Source organism: Ips typographus, linkage group LG1 (genome assembly GCF_016097725.1).
Source record: "Ips typographus isolate SLU linkage group LG1, UJ_Ityp_2.0, whole genome shotgun sequence".
In the NCBI taxonomy this organism is placed as follows: domain Eukaryota; kingdom Metazoa; phylum Arthropoda; class Insecta; order Coleoptera; family Curculionidae; genus Ips; species Ips typographus.
This window is the reverse complement of record NC_138422.1, coordinates 26,480,386-26,499,664: the sequence shown is the minus strand read 5'-3', so window position 1 is coordinate 26,499,664 and position 19,279 is coordinate 26,480,386. Positions and strand designations below refer to the sequence as shown.

The window sequence follows — 19,279 nt, the reverse complement described above, 5'->3', positions numbered from 1 at the left end:
ACAATGACAGAAGTCAGCTTGACATCCTGACGTGACGACAGCAAAATAGTCCAAATAGTTGTGATTTTTTAATCACTTACTACAAAACTGGGATTTAAATCACCTTAAAAGAACAGTTTTAAATTAATTAATTGATCAGGAATGGGATTTTAATCGAATTCGTGTAGTTTAAATTGAAATGGCCGCCCCGTTAACGGTAGAACAGGAGAACGTAAGTAGTTTTCTCTCAAGTTTTGCATTTAACTACTGAAATTTGTTACACTTGATTGTTTTCCCATTGCTAAATTTACATTGTTTGGTGTTTGTTTATGTTTCGTCAACTAAATTCGTAATTAGATTGCTTCATAATACTTTTACCTGTAATCTATGTTGGTAAATGATTAATCCAGCAACAGGCATGTTATGACTTCCTTTGTAATAAATATCACTACTGGAATTTATCTGTTCTCAGAATACAACCGGAAATTGAATAATTAAAGCCCTGAAGTGTCTATTTTTACTATGTTTATTTGTCTTTCTATTAGTGAACATCCTTTATGCTTGTCTAACTGATCAATTAGTTTCACTTAATTAATGCAAGGCTTACCACCTGATAACAAAACATCCTTTGCTACAGGCAACAAAAGAATTCATTGAAAGAGTGAACTCCAAGTTTAAACGCAAGTTTGGAACTACCCCAGTGTCCTGGTCAACAGCCCTTCGGTTTTTGTATGCCAGAAAATTTGATGTGAACAGGGCAGTGACTTTATTTGAGCAACATGAAGCAACCAGACAACGAGAAGGCCTAAACAAGTTTGACCCCACTAAGGAACCTCTGCTCAGTGAGCTTTCAACTGGAAAATTTACCATATTGGTGAGTGACACTCATAACTTAAAAATACAATCTAACAAGTGCAAGGAAATTTACAGCCTAAACGAGATCTAAGTGATGCTGCTATAGCTGTGTTCACTGCACATAAACATGTGCCTGCTATCAGCACACATCAAACAACTTTACAGGGTGTTGTCTATCAACTAGATGTGGCCTTACAAAATCCTCTAACCCAAAAGTCTGGAATTGTTTTTATTTATGATATGTCCAATTCCAAGTATTCAAATTTTGATTATGACCTTTCTCAGAAGATTCTCACCATGTTAAAGGTAAGTGTTGTTTTTTCCTTTTGGTGAAAGTGATATTTGTTGAGGATAGAAATATTAAGTCTTAACATATAGTACTTAATTGATTTCATATTGTCATTGTGGGTTTGTTTCCTTCAAGCTTACCAGCTTAGGAGGTATTTAAGTTTGATGGATTTACTATTTACTTTCACTATTTTAAACAACAATTATTAATAGCTACTGAGGTAAGTAGTCAGGATCAATATACACAATTACTGGTATAACCTTTATTTGAAGATTAAGTTAGGAAAGTGTGGAATTTTTATTACTCTTGTAAGTAATAATGGTTTTATATGTGATGACTAAAATGAACATTATTGGCTTATGTGTCTAATTCTCTTAGTTGTTATTACTGATTTATTAACATAAACCATTAATTTCACATAGTTCCATAAGAAATGACACTACTTTCTGAAATTGTTCAGCAATTATTAAGTTCAGTTTTTTAAGACAAATAGTGCCATTGTTTTATCCATACCACACCTGAATAAATAAAGCTGAAATTTTCACAAAAATATTCACTTATTGAAGCTCAATAACATTTTCCACAGTCAGCCATATTTTCACAAGAGTTCCTGTGTGTATGTGTCTATGTAATCTAGAAAAATCTGGTAAAGTTTTTTATCAATCTTAAAAATAGCTAACTGGCTCAAAGTAGCCAGAAGCAGAACGAAAATATTGAAAATTTTCTGAACAATAACATTATTATTATCATGTTCAATGAAATGCCGAAAAGAAAAAGTTTTCATCAATTTACATAACCTAAACTGCTTTACTCTTCAAGTTCTTTTTAGCTTTGGAAAATGTGCTTAAATTGCTTACTTATGGTGTGAGAATAATCTTCTAATCAACCATATTGTAAACATAAATGCATATTATACAGGGTGTAAACAAATAACTGCTGAAAGAAACTTGGTTTAGAAATGTTTGACATCAATTGAAAAGATATTGCACCCATTTTGGTACTGTAGTGACATAAATGAAAAAAATTCTGCCCTGATAGCTAATATTGCTTTGCATTAATTTGATTACATTTAAAGAACATAGACAAGGTTAATTGCTGGGTTGTTATCAGCAATCGAAAGTTAGTTTAACAAAATTTCAACATCTTATACTATTATTATTACTTGAATGTTAAATAGATAATCTAGTTTTTCTGCATTATTCAATAATCGTGGTTTTCTATGTTAAAATAGCAAAGTGTTAAATTGTGTACATGTTTTTAACATTCACAGTATAACTTTTCCTTTAAGGTGTCAATTACTGCAACCGCTAAAATAATTTAAATAAAATGAATTTGCAATACAATAGAAGATTGTTTTTGGGTTTATACCATTAACATCTTATAGTCGTCATGTTCGAGGTTGGTTTCAACCGCATCATCTAGGGACATAATGGCGGTAATTTGTGTAAACCTGGAAGTGATTCATTAGGTGTACCACCTGTGCAAGTTTTGAGAATGTGTGAATAAATGTTTTTGTTGAACAATATAATGTTACTAGTTTAATATGTCCAAGTTTAGGATTTTGATTTAGTTTTACTGAATTTATCAAGAATTTATTGTTGATTTTATGTAAAAATATCCATATTTTTTAAACTGGAAATCAAAAGTTTACTTCTCCGTTCATCTTTTAATATATGTATTCAAGTTCTTTCCCCTTAATACCTGATAGTTTTAGCTTTTTGAGTGTAGGAGTTTTGATTTACAGAGTAATATTAATACTCAGAGTAATATACATTTGTCACAGTCAAATTTTTGTGGAATTTCAACCAGTAAAATATGATTCTGACTAGTAAACGATATTAATTCTTCAACTAACTCTCAAATTTGCACTTAAAATTAACATAAAATTCTCATCAAAAAGTCATAAAGAACCCATTAAACAAAACTATCCCAACAAGCAGATTTAATGCAAAGGCTATAATAATGACGTAAGGCACTGTTGGAAATACATATCCTACACCATTAAACTGAAAAATAAAAATATAATGAGCTAATTGAAATTTAATTTATACTTTTTAGTTTGACATGTTTTGGGTAAAACATACCGTTTTCATTTATCATTTAGTGTTTTAATTAAATTAAATATTACTGATCTACAGTATGAATAAAAGGTAAAAGTAGTACTAGATTTGACTTGTGACTATGGCAACAATGCAGGTTTTTTAGATGTGAAGTCATTCTAGTTTGCTTTGATTTTCCTTATATGTTTATGTGTTATAGGAATTTTTTCTGAAGTCTACTTCATTTTAATTTTGTATTGGATTTCAATCCTTTGATAGTGTTATTCAAATGTATTTTTTTCTAATAATGGGTTTCCAAACCAAACTAGTCACTTCTGTAATAACCAACATGTGTCTTTTTACTTCTTCCTTCTTAGTGACTCATATGGTAAAAATTTCGAGAATCGGCATAGCACAAACGCCACCGACTGAACAGGTTCGAAAAAATGCTGAAACAAACCAGTAATCTAATCTTTTGCTACTCGACACCGCAATTAGATCTCCAAAAAAATGCACCGGTCACCAAATCAAATGTACATAAAAAAGGAAAGTGTTAAATTCCGATTACATGAAATCAAACGATCGCAAACAATAGGTGTCGTTGTCGATTTGAATACCGACGGTACCAGTTTGCTGTCGCATTTTTTGATATACATAACAATGTATATAAAAGTTGTTAAAGCGAGCCCCCGGCCGTCAATTAATAAGTGGCCTTTATTAGTGGAGTACCATCGGCAATAAACAATAGTGACGGGCCTGCGTGGTCGTACCGGTGCGCTCATCTAGATTCCGATTTCGTTACGTCCAAATCGCACATTAGTCAGTCAAAAGTTAGACAGAACCGAGTACCGCGGATTTTTTTTTGCGACGCACAGCGGTCTAGTACCATCGCGTGTGCGTTGGATTCTAATTTGTTGATCAAAATTTCAAGTGAGTACCGCGGTTACGTCTTTGGATTACGTTCGTCAGTTCCGGTGTCGTTCCTGGGCCATCTTAAATGTAAGTTTTTGTTTTATTTAAGTCTGTTGGTATATTTTTGGGGACTAGCCTCCCGGATGACCAGAATTAATAACAACACTTTTTCCATACCATATTTGGTAATGTTTTTTTTTCTTTATTACATTTTTCCTCTTCTGCCCTTCAATGCCTTTTTTGGCTTTCTAACTAATAAATTGATGACCTAATGTGGCACCCTAATTTGTACCTTTCGTGGGCCCACTCTTTGCGTAGGCGACCTTTTTTTAACTCAATTATCGACTTGATTTATCACCTTTACCAGACTGTTATGCTAATTAGTGCAATTTCTTCAGTTTTTCTCAGGTTGCTAATCTAGAAATGGGATATTAGCGCGGCAAATATTACAAATAATCAGCCCACTTGTCCTAGTCTATAAACGTTTGCGACGAAGGACTTCGGGGTCAAAACTATTGTGTCACATTCCTAGGTTATTGTGTATGGTATGCTGAATGCTAATGTATTTCAGACTGTACTGTCATCAGATTGGGTTCCTATAAGTACATACAGCATGTTAAAAAAGGGTATTAAAAGTATGTATGTGGTTCGACTTTGTAGTAATTCAGCAAATGTGCTGACATAAATTGAAGCACATAATGTGTATAAAAAAAAAAATTTGTATCAATATAGGAAGAATAGAACGACTTTCGTATCCTAGCACTTATTAAGATATGTCCACGTAACGTATAATCTTAAGTACATTATTTTCTTAATAAAATATGGAATATTTTGTAGCAAAATCATATAAAATTTGCACCTTAGTTGTTAAAAGCTTATGAATGATTACGTATATTAACATATACGAAGCTGCAATGTGACATCATATTTTTGCACTGGTTTTTTGAAAAAAGTACTAAATCTGTGAAAACCAGTCTTAAAATACTACAAATAAAACGAAACTCAAATTATCTAGTTTTCACTCATTTAATAAGGTCTTTATTTTATTTTTTGGGATAATTTTGACAATGCATGAACTAAGGTAACGGTTTAGACTTGAATATCTTGGTTAGACACTAAAATGTCCACTTTTAAGCCTTGCAAAAGAGTAAAGGCAAATAAGTGTAACCCTATAGTTTCTGGACTTATTATCTTAAAGAAAAAGCCACTGTTGTAAATTATTGTGAACATGGCATGTTCAGTGTAAATTGCTTTTGGACAGACTTCGTAAAAAACTTCTGCAATGATGTCATTCATGCTATGTGATGAGAGAACCGGAAGTAGCATGCAGTAGCCCTTTTTCTGCTCTACTTTTGTATATTGATAGTATCATGTTATTTGATCAAAATATGTGGTTGAGAATTAAAAAGCACTACTTTAATTGATGGAAATGTTTCATTATAGCATTGAGAATAAATTTATCTGAACACTTCCTATAAACAACAATTCACTCTACAGTAATAATGAAATAATGAAACATTTTCCATCCGTTTCATTGAGGTTTTATGAAATCAGGATGAACTATACAGGGTGGTCCAGTTTTAAATGTTAATAATTCCCCATTGCATAGCCCATTAAAAAATAAGTTTACATGCATTATGTCATTTTCCTGAAAAATGCTTCCTAAGAAAAATACAATATTCATTCAAATTTCAATTTAAAAAATCGGTTTTTTGTCATAAATAAATAAATTTGGAACAAGCACTTATAAAATTAATACTTATTATGAATGACGTTAGCCAAAATTCTCCAGTAGCGTAGATACAGGAAGATGGTTTTCATGTTTCTGCCTGATTCTCTGGATATTTTTCAAAAATTTCAGTTTTTTTACTTGTCCAATTTGACAAAATAAGTACCTCTTATGATTTGAAGCTTCGTTTACGAGATAATTGAGTTATTACGTTCAAAGACCCAAAATCAACCCAACTTAACTTAAAAATTGTCTTGAAAACAGTGAAAATTTACTTAAGAAGCTTAAAAAATGTCCTTTTAGCCAGTTTTCATAGTTTCCAGACAAATTGAAAGACTAGTTCAAATTGAAAATTGACTTAGAAACGAGTAAGTTTACTTTGAAGGTGAAAATTGACTTAAAATGATTAAAAATTGTCTTTTGACCAGTTTTCACAAATTGAAAGATTTTAGCCTTGGCAATTGACTTGGAAACTGTGAAAATTGTCTTGAAAGGCTTAAAAACTGTCTTTGTAGTCAGTCGTTATAGTTTTCAGATAAGTTGAAAAACTTTAGTAGTAAAAATTAGGTTGTAGTCATGAAAAACTACTTTATCTACAATTTTTTACTACAAATTCACACATTTCAGTCTTGAAAATTGACTTGCACACCAAAAAGTAACTCTAAACCAATGAAAAGGGACATCAAAAGCTTAAAATTTCCATTTGAAGTAAGTTTTCATAGATTGAAAATACATTTCAATATTTTAGTCTTGAAAATAGTCTTAAATACAGGATATTTACATTACATTCATAAAAATTGACTTGAAGACTAACTTTTTAGGTTTGTTTCCTTTGCTTTTGATTTTCTTAGAACTCTGGACTATTTTTAGGGCTTTAAAACTGCTTTCAGCTAGGAAAATCTAGTTTTAGGGTTATCTTCACCAAGTTTCTGACCTAGCAGACAGAAAAAACTATTTTTACATTTTCCATAGGATTAAACATGCCATTTCACGCTTTGTCAGTATTAAATTGACTTCTAGACGCTTTAGTTTGCTTTAAGACTGAAAAATCGAATTTTAAACAATTTTTTCTAGTAAAAGTTAAGTTTCAGAATCTTCATTGATGACAGTAAACAATTTTGGCATTAAATGCTACGTTATTAGTCTTAAACACTTTTTTAGAATTAAATTAGTCCAAAAATTCGGACTGTTACCAGTGTTTAATTGAATAAAAAAAAATAATCCAAAAATCCTGATTTTTGACTATGTTCAGTGTCAAAAATTAACTCGTAAACCTCACAGATGACCAGATTTGAATCCTTTTGAACTATTTTAAAGTAAAAAATACAACAACCCAAGTAGACATTTTTGTCAATTTTGAATAATATCCAGTGAGCGTAGAAAATAAAGACTGTCCCCCTGTATCGACGCATTTAAACAATTTTGAAGGTCTGTGTCTTCCTTAGGAAGCGTTCTTCAGGAAAATGACATAATGCATGACAACTTATTTTTTGATTGGCTATCCATTGGTGAATTATTGACATTTAATACTGGACCACCCTGTAGAACCTTGTAAAAAGCAACTTTATTACCATCTTAGTATACAGTACAAAAAGTATTCCTTTTTACACTTGTATCTTAAATAGTTTTTGATTATTCAATATTTCTGAATGAATCATGTATTCATATAGGTATTTTTTATTATTCATTTACTCCTGTTGTTTACTATTTTGCATTATAGATACTGCGTTTAATTCACGGGTTGATGTTTGTAAACATCTGATCAACTTCTACGTAGATCGTTGATACGGTTGTTTTTTTAGAAATCAGAAGGAAATTGCTTAAGGTTACTCTGTCATATTTGAAATCAAGCCGTAACCAAATTAGAATTTTTAATTATTAATACCCATCTTGGACACGCACTCCACTTCCTCTACGTTTCCTTTCTGGTACAGCTACTCAATAACAATGTGCACCGCATGAATCACGTCGCTTTTTAAAGGTAACCTTAAAATCTACATTCATGCAAGGATGGGTGCCCAAAAGCAGTGGCGTCGCCCAGGATGGGTAACTCGGCCAAGTTAATTTCTTTTCCATCCATTGTCTTTTTAATGTAAAGTAGGTGCGCTTGGATCTTCGCGTTAATTAGCCTAATCTCGTGCTTTGATCAGCCGAAATCGGCCGGAAAAAGTAAAAGTTGGAAACGCTAATTGTTTGGTTTTAAGGCCGGTTCGGCTAAGCTGCACACCTAGGATGCGATTTTTGCAATCTCGTTACGTCTCGTTCAGATATTTGGTTTCTAAACAAAATCGATTATCTATTACCTAAACGGTTTGTTTAAATTGGTTGGTGTAATTTTTAAAAAGGAACAACCATTGCTTTCAGGACTAATATTGATATATTCAGTTCAATAGGTGGTTTTCTGTGTTACATTTATTAATGAATTAAGTGTGCTAAAGAAGTTGGAAAACTCCGTTATAATTCAAAATTACCGTTTTTAAGACAATAGCATTTCTGCAGTCATTCTATTGTTACTACTGAAATCACATTTTTTTTATTCCTGTAATAACTGTTGCTTAGTTAAAGTTATCTTTTACTAAGCTTAATTTAACTTTGATTGAAATTTAAAAGCTGTAGGCAAAAAATGTGTTTATAGATTTAGTCTCTGTCTTTTTTTATACTTGCTTAAAACAATTACTACAATAAAAGCCACATTACGCTCCTCCTTCAATTTTAACAACTTTATTCTTTTCTACAGTAAACACACTTCAATTTGCAGTATGTATTGTAAATATACGCAGTATTGCAATAGCAAAATGAAACAGACATATTATTATTTCACTTAAATATAATTAATGGATGATGATTCATTTCAAGTTCGATGCAAATTTTGTGGTATGTCAAAATCAAACCAAGGTCAACAATCAACAACATATCATGAAAGTCAGTATTGCGCAAAAAGATGTTTTATTTTATTACAGCCATGTAGATTGTAGATATAAAAGTGACACATGCATTATGGTCTTGAAGCTTATTGTATCCCCCGATCTGGACTGAGACATCAGAGTGACTCATCACAGCTCCTCCTCCAACTTCCTTTAATGTGTGCTAAACGGGTCGTTCTTTCCCTTCAATTTGAGGTCTTACTTATTAAGCTCTACTGCATTGTGTCTATTCACCAGCACTCTGATCCTGTAAACGGAGTTATATGGCACACTTTTTTAACCAGAACAATATTTCTTATTTTCCTCAATTCTTCTGTGTTCTGGAATCCAGATTAACAGGGACTTGATTATATCTGAGTATGGTTGAGCTCAGCGCTATTATGGTTGTTTGACTATATCTCCCTCTATGTATGTTCTTAGCCATTTTAACAGAGCGTCCTCCATCATTAGAGGCAAAGGAGTAAGGTCAAGGATGTTCTCATGGCTCCTGTTTTGCATAAGCATGCCAGCCTCTGTACTTTGCTAATGGTATTCCTTGTTTGATCGTATTGTACTAACCAGTTGCCCCATAGGTGATTATCAGATAATCATGGCGGTACATCCACCCTTTTGTGTCGTTTTTTAATTGTTCTTAAAGCCATAACTTTCTTAGTTGGTTTGTATTTCTGGAAAATGGTTAAGTTTTTCTCCCACGTCAAAAGTTGTAATAAATTTTTTTTAATCTATCATCATAAATCGTCGACATTTTAGATTATTCTAAAACTAACATTAATAGGTTTTCTACACCCTGTATATTCTAGTTCATTAGAAAGTCAAAGTGAGATAAAGATTGATTATTATCCTTATGTAGTTCCATTACTGGTTTCTTTAAAACTCTTGGATTCAATTACCGGATTTCTTTCATTGGAAAGTTTTTTCTTACAAATCGCAAAACTGGCTCTATACGTTTTCAGTAAATTGGAAGAGTTAATACATGAATCACATAAACATCATCTTAAACTGGACACCCTGTAGAGGTACGGACAATTCGAAATTATCAATTGGTGAAACTAACGGTAAGACATAATTATTGCAAAACAATGCTCATGATAAAACAGAGATAAAAAATGTTTGTCAGTCTACATCGTTATAAGTAGATTGTAATTTGACAGTTGGTCACACAATATCAGGCTTTCTAATAAAGTGTGTCCATTTGTCAAATGATGTGATAACTGCTCTGGCAGACTAATACATGATACTTAGGAAGGTTGATTGATTCTTTTCTTATTTCGAGTTTCGTTGGGTAATTTTCCTATTTAGTCAGTTAACAACATTTTAAAAATCAGTTATATCTTCTCTCAATAAAAACGTATTCAACCGTGGCTCTTTGTACGTAGATGCAATGTAATGTAACTAAACTACCATATTATGCGACTTACATTGCACGAGCAAGCCATTGAAATGAATCCCCCTAGCTGGCGGCTGCTGGCGTCGATTCCCCTCCGTCGCCGGCTGCGGCGTCTCGACGCATGTCCCAACGACAACCTTCGGGACGCTTAGCGTCATCGGCATCGATCTAGTTTATCTGCAGCTCGCGAATCCTGTTGCCTATGTCCCTTAAAAATTAATCGTTCCAATTCCTGGAATATTCGCGTTTATAATCGAGTGCGTCACTATATTTAGAACTGCACTATCCAGGTGAGTGACGGTTGTTTTGCGGGTCTTTCCCCGTTACGTAACCTGCGGGATTGGGCCTACTTTGCGTGACCCCTTTCTGTACTCCATTTTTTTCTCATCGAAATGTTTTTGCCCGTCGTTGGACGCTGAACGGTTACAAGTGATAGTGTTGTTTTGTTGTAGTGTTCAACGATTATTTTTGGGTTGTCAGGCCGATATGCTTTGCCAAAAATTCCACTAATCTCTCTGAACTTGTCTGACCTACCGTCGTGTCTAGTACTGTAAAGTGCATCAAAAATGCAATTTTTGATTAATCGATAAAAATTTCGGAAGTGTCCTATTTAGTATTAAAAGTTTAACGCTTTCTGCGCTTTTAAAGGGGTGCGCGGTTTTACTGCATATATTTGCGTCTTGTGTTATTAATTGAATTAATGATGAAGTCAGAAATTTTGATTGATTTTCTCCAGCCCAGCTGGAGCCAGCTCCAACCCAGCACTATGAGCTGAATTAGGAAGAACAAAGACTAATTAATGCTAACTTTTCAGAAGAATCCTGACCTTCTTCAACATTTCCATTGCGGATATCGTTCTAACAAATAGTCACAACGGCTGCTTTCCAATTTGTAATTTTGACGTTTGACTTTTTAAGTAATCCAAGAATAATAGACCATTGCACATTAAATTTGCTGTGTTACCTTATGTAATAACGGTATTTGACATGGTAAATCAACCAATCCTTTTGTGTTCCAATGCCAGCGCCGACGCTAAGTTGATATGCACTTTTAATGGCACGGTTCATTAAAAACAAACAAATACTCTATTACCTATTAATTGTAGAAATTAAACTTTCTAACGACTTATCTCTAGATAATAATTTAGGGCCTCTACAATAAAATTCATAAATTGTACAAATTATTGAAGGTTAGCTTTAATAACCTTAATTTCTTTATAAAATTACCACTTATACATAATTGTACATTTTAATCAATAATAAATTAAAAGTGTCTAGTGTAAAGCTAGTGACGTAGCATTTTACTTATAGTTCAAAAAATTGTTATAAGAAATATCATGATAGTTTTGTCCAGCTTCACACTGTAATACATTTATGACTTACCAACACAAAGGTATGGTATACGGTCACATCAAATTTTGGCTTACATTTAACCATAAAATGGCCTACTGAGCATTAGGGTAAACTATACTGTAAAAAAAGAGTAAATCGACTGCAAATAAGGACTCGCAAACTTTTGCGACCTTTGTCATAAAATGGAAACACCACTTGGGATTAATAAAGTCCTTAATTATGTGATATCCTGTTTACTATTCTACTTATTGTAGTTCCCGACATTTAACGTTGTTTATGACATGGTACCCCCTAAATTCTACACAGTTTATATTTATAAAATCAAAATTTCTGCTTCTAGCCCTATAGTGCTAATGTGGTATTTTTTCTACTTAGCTGGCAATCAAAATCAATCAAGCTGTAGATAATCTTATATTTATTTTGGGGTTTTGTGCACCTCATACTTTGACGACGTAAAATATTAAAGGTTTTTAAAATAAATTATTCTAAAAATAAGTGAAAGGTAAGAGGAAACATAAATTGTCCCGTAATCAGGTGCTTTATCATGCACATAATTCGTTCTGAGTTATTTCGTTATCCAGTGATACTTCACATATATTTGTTTAGTTTCTAGAACTTTGGATTCCCCAAGTTTAATGTTATTTTGCGTAAAAATATCCAAAAATATACTACTCAAAAGCACCGCTTCCAAGTAGCAATTTCAAAAATTGCCAAGTACGAATATCTACATCTGCTTTTCATTGAAATATACAATAAAAACTCCTACTGAACTAGCGGAATTACCGACATTATCGAACCTTGAGCTTTAATTATGACCGACAGTTTTTTTCCTAGCTTAATAACCAATTCATAGTAAACTTAAATTGGCCGTTTTATTTTACTTTGCGGTTTTCCATCCAAACATAGTCCGATTTTCAGTGGAAGTTTTTAAGCGTAAATTATAATATTGCTGGTCTTTTTCTCTCGTTTCTACTGACCTATCAGAACTGCTCATACTCCTTGCGTTTCGCCCTATTTTTAGACTGCGATATTTTAGTACGCTCATTATAGCCACTTTGGCGGAAAAAGGTAGGGTTTTCTTTTGTCAACATAGGTTTGGCTGACCTTTAAGCCGCAGACTAATTAAGGCAAAAAAATCAAGAAAAAATCAGAAAGTGGCCCTTAAAACTACGTCATTACTTATTTATTTATTGCTCGATTGTTAATTTTTTACATTTTTTTAGGGTGGTTATCCAGCCAAACTGAAGAAAGTCCTGATCGTGACTGCACCGTTGTGGTTCAAGGCTCCCTTTAAGATTCTGCGCCTGTTCGTTAGGGAGAAACTGCGCGAACGGGTTTATACCGTGTCCGCCGCCCAGTTGCAGGCCCACATCCCGCGCGAGTCGCTGCCCGCCCAACTGGGCGGCTCGCTCGTCCTGGATCACGATGGATGGCTGGAGCAGTGTTTATCCTCCATGAACGCCGCCCGGGGTACCTCACCTCTACCACATTACAGTAAGTAACTGGGGTGTAATTTATATCTACAACAGCTTTCAAGGTTAAAATCCTATAATTTATTGTAGTAACATAAGAACAATGATTACACGTGTTTTGCCTAACTAGGTATCATCAGAGTGACAAACTACAACAACAAACTTGTTTTTTGGTGAATCCTAATTGGGTGAGCAAGGGTAGTCACGTTTTTATGATCATAAATTAAAACATTTGTACCTGCTCATTTAATATGATGCAACATGCATTCAAGCATCATAACACCAAAATTGACTTTACTGCAGCAACAGATATGTTAGTTGGGAAAAAAAATTATATTATATTATAGTTTTGCCCATTATCAGGCAGTTGGTACATAGTTAAGGATTAACCTGCAAATTTGAAATTAACTTTTATTTCATGACTTACATATTGCATATAAAAAAAATGAATAAAATAGAATGGAGTATCAACAAACAATTGCCAAAGCCACGTGTTTATTACCTTTTATTTAAAAACAAAATCATGTAAACAATATACCTATAAATTTGAACTGTGCATTCAGTGAATTTAACAATTTTATATTTGATTTATGTTTGCACACTATTGCATGGCAACAACGATAATAATATAAAATATTATTTAATTTATGATTTGATTCGACACGCTAAATTACCCATAAATGTTGTAATTAAGAGAATCTCCTTTATGTTGGTTTTAATAGTCGTATGTGAGGTAAGTAAGCAATTAGCTTGCAGATATGAGGAACATCTAAATACGGGCTCAGTCTACAAATTATAAAGACTTAATTTATCTTAATTATCGTAAAGTGTAGCCTCTAATAGCACCTCTTTTGTCAATTCATTTTACTATTAATAACCTGTCGTTAGACTATTACTTAATGAACCGCACCAGCATAACCACATAAAAAACATTCATTGTACAACAGTTTTCCTATTCTTCTATTGAATTTAATTATCTTTCACCTATTTATATCTTTATCTCTAAATCTAACAAAAAGATTGTTTAAGTACAAAGTAAGAAAAGTTTTACTTCCTAAAATTCAAGGTATAGTAGCTACGTAGTATTAATTGGATGTGTAGATTGATTAAACTATGAAAAAACAGATTTTGTAAATAATGTTATTTGAAGTAAGCAGAACTTTGACTGACATTGAAACTTCTATTGTAATATATTATTAATTACATACTATTATGTTTGTGTTGGGACGTAGGTGGAATTGGTTTACATGCAATTTCTATAGTGAAAAATATCATTGAAAGGCCTGTTGTAACTATATACAGGATCGAATAGATAATTAATGTTCATGAATTATTAAAATATAAAAAGGTTTCAAACAAACCAGAGAGTACTGTAACATTGAAATCACTTTTTCACCAAAAATTACGTCCATTAGGCCGAAGTTTACGAGTTTTTTGATCCGATGGTGCTCAATAGATTCTGGATGATTCAGGAAAAATACTGCAACTTTGCTAATTTAAACCAGGCTGTCTTAGCTTAGTATACTGTGATGCTTAAAAAGTTACTTGTTCGAAAGCACAGGTGCTATTTGTCGTGCGTGACGTTCCCAAGTATTTTGATTATTATTAACTCATTGGATGTAGTGAATTTCGTAAGTTTTTCCTTGGGTAAAGGCGTGTATTAGTAATGCACTTTAAAATCCAACAAAATGGTAAAAATGTCTAGAATCAAAAGTGACGGGGTATTTTGTCTTAACATCTCAATTACTATCCATCACCATGTTGGCTAGACTAAACACACTTTTTGTAACGAAGTTATAACGGAAGTTACTGTTTATGAGATTAAACTAAAATTTATAAAAATCATATAATCTAAACTCCTTGCAGCTCATCTTTTGGTGTTTCAAACAGTATTTACTAACGTATACACACTGTAAATACTACTGGTTTGAATATTTGTTAAAGTTAGATTAGAATTACAAACAAAACATTGAATATGCCGTTTTTTGTCTTAAAATTTCGCCAGAACAACCCATACCAATTAGGAATGTTTATTTAGAAAATACGGTCAACAACTTCTAAACCAATTATCTTCAGACTATGGTATGTTAGATGCGCAATTAATTTTTGTCTTAACTGCAGTAAACTTTCGCCCACTTCAGCCGATGACTGAAGCGTTTCGCAGAAAATCAGATGTGTGTTTAAAATCACAATTTCCCGGAAATTAGGTGCGCTAGAACAGTAATTACTCACTAGGCACTACAAATGGCCTGATCGCACTTAAAATAACAGTGACAAAAAGGAAGCGGTCGCCTTGCATTGTTTAATTTTCAAACCCCAAAATCTTTCAGTAGTTAAAGTGCCGTCGATTGTTTTAGATGATCGAACACCGTCGCCTCAAAAGTGTTTGAACGCTTCTGCCGGAGACATAGACATACCGGGTAGTAAGGACGCAGCACCGGACACGTGGTCCACCGAAGAGGGCAACCTGAATCCGCCGTCGAGCGCTTCGAGCGGCTTCAGCGACGACGATTCTTTGCACGGCGACGGCGCCGCCCTAACCATGGTGCAACTCGTCGATTTTGTAAGGCATCGCAGTAGGTGAGTACTAATCTTAGTTCCAGAGCAAACGGTAGTGACGCAATAATTGTCATTTATTTTTTTGTGTCCCAAGAGACTTACATTTTACCTTTTAACTTTGACGCTACTGTCGAGAAATGCCCAAGCATTCTTTCTAGTGATAGTGAACAAAGGCTCATTCTGCGGTTGAACAAATATGTATTTTCAATTAGAAAAGGAGGCGAGGAACCTTTAGCACTCTTCTGACTCAAGTGCCAAATGTTCAATTAAACTTAACTAGATATGTTCTATATGTTTGTTGAGACGAGTTACTCATTTTTTCTTTATTTATTGGGTCTTCTGTCTCACACAAAAAAGGTTTGTTGGGAAAATGGAATTTTGCACTATTTTCAACTAAGTTGAAAATAACATTAACCTAGTCGTCCCAACACAAGACCACTGACTTAGGCTCGGTCTTGTTACCTAAAAACGCTGACGTTTCGGTGGAAAATCTACCACCGTCTTCAGAGAATCTAAAAAAGAAAGAACACAACGGCAGAACACAGAAAACAACAACTTAATGAATATTAAACCTGATAATGTTCAATTTGGAAGTCTGAGAAGGGGTCAGGGGACTGAGGTCAATAAAAATTGACATAAATTTTGACTTTTGTCATTCCAATAAGAAAGGTTATCTATTGTTCTAGTGAAAGGTGGGTTTTATATTGAAAACAAAATTACAAGAAATTTCAGTTTTGTTTGATATGACCAAGTGTTGCCTCCTCCTCTAGAATATTTAACCAAGTTTGGTCAATATTAATAGAGGATGTAGCAACACAGGAGTCATGGTTTAATCTAATATATGCACTTTCTTTTATTTTACGTCTTTTTGAAAAAGTTTCTTTGTCTATGATACTACATTCATTCCATTTGACTCTATGATCATTATCAAACGCGTGTTGGCATATATTAGATTTGTGAAAGTCTCCAGTTCTTAAATAATTTTGGTGTTCTTTAGTACGTTTTTTTAAAGGTCTGGAGGTTTCACCAATATAAAATTGATTGCATTCGCAAGGAATTTTATATATCACGTTTCTTGTAGATTCAGTGATCTTAATGTGTTTTGAGTTCTAAATATTGTTCTGATGTTATATTTTTTAGCTATTTGTTTGATTTTGTCAGAAATACCTGGAATGTAAGGAATAAAAAGGTTAGTAAAAGGTAAAATTTGATTTTGGGGTCTTGTGAAGAATAGCTAACCACGAATTTTGAGTCAATTTTTTTTTTTTGGGTTAGGTTACGTCCTATATAGTACAGATAAAAAAGAAAAAATGCGAACGATCCACAATTTTTGTCACAAAATCGTTAAAAAAATCCATGATTTTACAAGCATTTTGTGGAATTTGATCAGCTGATTTGGAAAGTTCGTCTGCGCTGTTGCCAAATCGCACGCGTAGTCTGAAATCAAATATTACATCATTCTTAAAAATTGTAGAAGTGTTTTGAAAAAAGAATGAATATGAGAATATGTGAACCTATGCTAACCTAGTGGCCGATCACATAGAGTAATCAAAAACATGGTTATGCTGTAATGGTTATTTTTTAAATATTATTAAAAAAAAATGCTTAGGTGAACCTATGCTAACCAAGTGACTGATCACTTAGATGGCAACAGCGGACAAAGCATCTCGTCGTAGTAAATTCATGGTTAGTTATTGTTCACAAGACCCTTGATTTTGATTTCCAGATTGTTTTGGATGTTCTAAATCCCTAAAACATTTATTAATAAATGTTTCAGGATAGTCATTTTCTTTTAGAACATTTTTAATTAATGATTTTTCTTTATTAAATTGTTCATTATTGCAAATATTTTGGCTCTATCAAATAAACTTTTTACAATACTGTTCCGAAGCGAACTTTTGATTATTAGTTAGGATTTCTTTAGTTATTTGTTGTTATCCCTGTATGTTACGTTGCTTTGTTTACGTTCTACATTCTTTTGTCTGTGTTCTAGAACATCCTGGCTCCGTTGCTTATATAGAGAGAGATTTATGTTATAGCTTAATGAGTGTGAGAGAGAAAGTCAATTTCATGAATATTTGGAAACTTTCTAGAAACCATGGAAGCCTATATAAGCAGCTGAACCAGGCCTGGTTAGTTAGTTGTTGAGTTGATGGTTGTAGTGAAGTCGAAGTTGTCAGATATCGAGGTTAAGTGTCAGTGTCAGTTTATTGTTTGTAAACAATATACAGTGTTGTTCAAGAAGTGTGTCATTAAGGAGTACGACGGTACATTTGGTGTCAGAAGTGGGATTGGAGAATCGAAGAAGAGTTCCAGAGGAAGACAGAATAAACCGACAAAAGCAGAAGGTGTGTTGAATGCCTGTGAGTACACGACAACAAAGCGCCAAAATGGATGAAGGAATGAAACAACTTATGGAGATGATTCAAGCAATGAAAGCAAGCCAAGACCAAAAGCTCGAAGAAATGAAAGCAAGCCAAATAAGTCAAGAGCAGTTCGAGGAGTTAAAAGCAAGTCAGGACCAAAAGTTCGAAGAAATGAAAGCGAGCCAAGACGAAAAGTTCGAAGAAATGAAAGCAAGCCAAGAACAAATTAAAGGCCAGTTTCAACAACAAGATGAAAAATTAGACCGTGTAATAAATGAAATAAAAAGAGAAATGGACAACAGGATGGAAATTTTGGAAGAAAAGGTAAATGAGAGGATAAGCGGTATGGAGAAGACCGTTCAGACCTTGCGAGAGGAATTTGACAAACTACAGGAAAAGTCTTCAAAGCCAACCGTAGTCGCCAGTTCTAGTGTCTGCTCAAATATTAAGCCACCAGTTTTCGACGGTAAGACCTCATGGCAGGTTTACAAAAAACAGTTTGAGGCTGCCGCAGAGGCCAACAATTGGACATCAAGTGCCAAAGCTACTGCCTTGGTTTTGTCACTTCGAGAAGAAGCACTGGAGGTTTTGCAGACTTTGGACGAGAGCCAGTACAAAAACTACGACGACTTAATCCAACATTTGGAGATGAGATTTGGAAATAAGCACCTAGAACAAGTATACGAAGCTCAGTTGTCTAGTAGGACCCAAAGAAGCACGGAAACACTTCAGCAGTATGAAGCCGACATTGCTCGATTAGTTTGTCTGGCCTATCCAACGGCCTCTCACGACATTAGAGAGCGAATGGCAGTACGGGCTTTTCTACGAGGTCTTAAAGATTGTGACACAGAGCAAGCAATACGATTAGCGAGATGCCAAACATTGCATGATGCTCTTGCCTACGCTTTGGAGTTTGAGGCGGTCAAGCAAGTATCACGAGGACATGCTCGAGTGCGTCAAGTCAGAAGCCTTACACCGGAACCGAGAAACCGATATTCCAATTCAGATCACACAATCACTCAGTCAGACTTGAATCGTCAGCTGGAGACATTTCGAAAAGAACTAATGGGAGCGTTAAATAGAAGAAGTCAGAACAACCGAAACGCTCAAACCACCACGTTTACTCGGTCATTGGAATGCTGGAACTGTGGAGAAAAGGGGCACATTCAATCGCAGTGCCGCAAACCTAGAAGAATGCAAAGACTTCAAGAATATGACTTCCAGATTGAACACAAAAAGGGACGTTTGCACGGAAACGCGGACGCAGTGTCACGAAGACCTTGTGTGGAAGGTTGCAATCACTGTAAACGCCTGGAGATGGCTGAATTTGGAAAGCCTTGTCGAAGGATCGCTCTGAAAAATGACATCGCATGGGATCGGGAAAACTTGGCTGCCGAACAACGAGAAGACCCCGAT

General features: G+C 34.1%; 1 protein-coding gene across 1 annotated transcript in view; it reads left to right on the top strand.

The window, feature by feature from the left end:
- Positions 1-46: 46 nt before the first annotated feature.
- The window catches only part of Ptpmeg2 (Protein tyrosine phosphatase Meg2), a 31,250-nt gene continuing 12,017 nt past the window's right edge, over positions 47-19,279 (top strand). The window contains exons 1-5 of the mRNA XM_081985306.1: positions 47-211; positions 617-853; positions 910-1,140; positions 12,690-12,960; positions 15,296-15,518. Coding sequence (XP_081841432.1) covers positions 179-211; positions 617-853; positions 910-1,140; positions 12,690-12,960; positions 15,296-15,518 — 995 coding nt within the window. The 5' untranslated portion in view covers positions 47-178. The remainder of the gene's footprint in view (positions 212-616; positions 854-909; positions 1,141-12,689; positions 12,961-15,295; positions 15,519-19,279) is intronic.